Raw genomic sequence first — 1,210 nt, forward strand, 5'->3', positions numbered from 1 at the left:
TAAAGATCCATGCTTGAACTAATGATTTTTTTTTTTTTTTGGTGGCACATCAAACATATTGTTGAAAAGACCCAAAAAAAATGTTACTTATATCACCAAAAAGGAAGATAACCCGTAATTACTCAGAATTAAGTTTAGATTGAAGCTTCCTAGCAATCTTGTCACATAATTCAGATGATATGCTTATAAAAGTAGCTTTAACATTGGTAATCAGGAACAAATAAAAGAGAAAAAACAACATAAAAAGACTGTAGGAAGTTCAGCTCCGAGTTTCAGCAAGATCAAATAGATGTTGTTCTACATACCTAGATGATCGTGATGGACTTGCAGATGCCACGGCCTTGCACTTAGGTTCCAGTTGCTCCAGAATCACTGTATTCAGACTCTTCACCAGGCCTTGCAGATTCTTATACATGTCTCCATAATTAGTCTGCTGAGCTCCACTGTCGGCCAAATAGTCTTCGACACTGACAAAACAGGGCGAATAAGTAGCACGAACATATAAACGGCATCAGATTGCAGAAAAAAAATGATATATAAATTACAGAATTTGCAGATGGAACGGCTCTTTCTGCTCGCCCTTCAATTCCACGACATCAACCATCAGATAATCCTCCAAGGGCAAACACTTCACCAAGATCGCCTTCTTCGCGTCCTTCTCTGATTTGGAGTACACAAATCCGTAAGCGTCGTCCAGTTCATTCCACCCCTCGATCCCAACCTCCTCACCTTCTGAAAATAAATTAATAAAATTTATCAGAAACAAACCAATTGAAAAGTTTCATGTGCCGTGGCATCAAAATGACTAGAAGTACCGATTGGTAGATTATTGTCTACGGCTCTTCGACCCACAGCTATGAGGGAGAATCCCGCAGAAAGAAAGGAGGCGTGAATGACAAATGCGACCTTATCGTGATTGTTTCGAAAGGTAGGCCGAGAAGCCCTAATCACCGCCATCACCGAGTTCTCTGAAGCCATTTTCTTCTTCTGCAAGACTACCTTGTGTCGCGATGATTCAAGCGGGATTGTAAATTTTCTGCGCGGAGTCAAAAAACTCTATACTCCTGTGAAGTAACGAAGCCGAAAGAAATAGAGAAGGGAAAGTCAAAACCTAGACCTCTCTTATTGTTTCTTATTGTTGAATAACTTAATTAATATAATTAAAAATATTAATAATCAAGGAAAACTAATTAAATAATTAACTAAATTA

At 38.4% G+C, this 1,210-nt stretch overlaps 1 protein-coding gene across 1 annotated transcript; it reads right to left on the reverse strand.

The window, feature by feature from the left end:
* Nucleotides 1-305: 305 nt before the first annotated feature.
* On the reverse strand, nt 306-1,110 carry LOC110099175 (probable proteasome inhibitor; the record flags this gene model as incomplete). Its single annotated transcript, XM_020826260.2, is given in 3 exon segments — nt 306-467; nt 546-732; nt 816-1,110. Coding segments are annotated over 3 exon segments (512 nt in total), but the record flags the coding sequence as incomplete, so codon positions are not given.
* Nucleotides 1,111-1,210: the final 100 nt, after the last annotated feature.

This window comes from Dendrobium catenatum, unplaced genomic scaffold (assembly GCF_001605985.2).
Source record: "Dendrobium catenatum unplaced genomic scaffold, ASM160598v2 original_scaffold_250335, whole genome shotgun sequence".
Classification (NCBI taxonomy): domain Eukaryota; kingdom Viridiplantae; phylum Streptophyta; class Magnoliopsida; order Asparagales; family Orchidaceae; genus Dendrobium; species Dendrobium catenatum.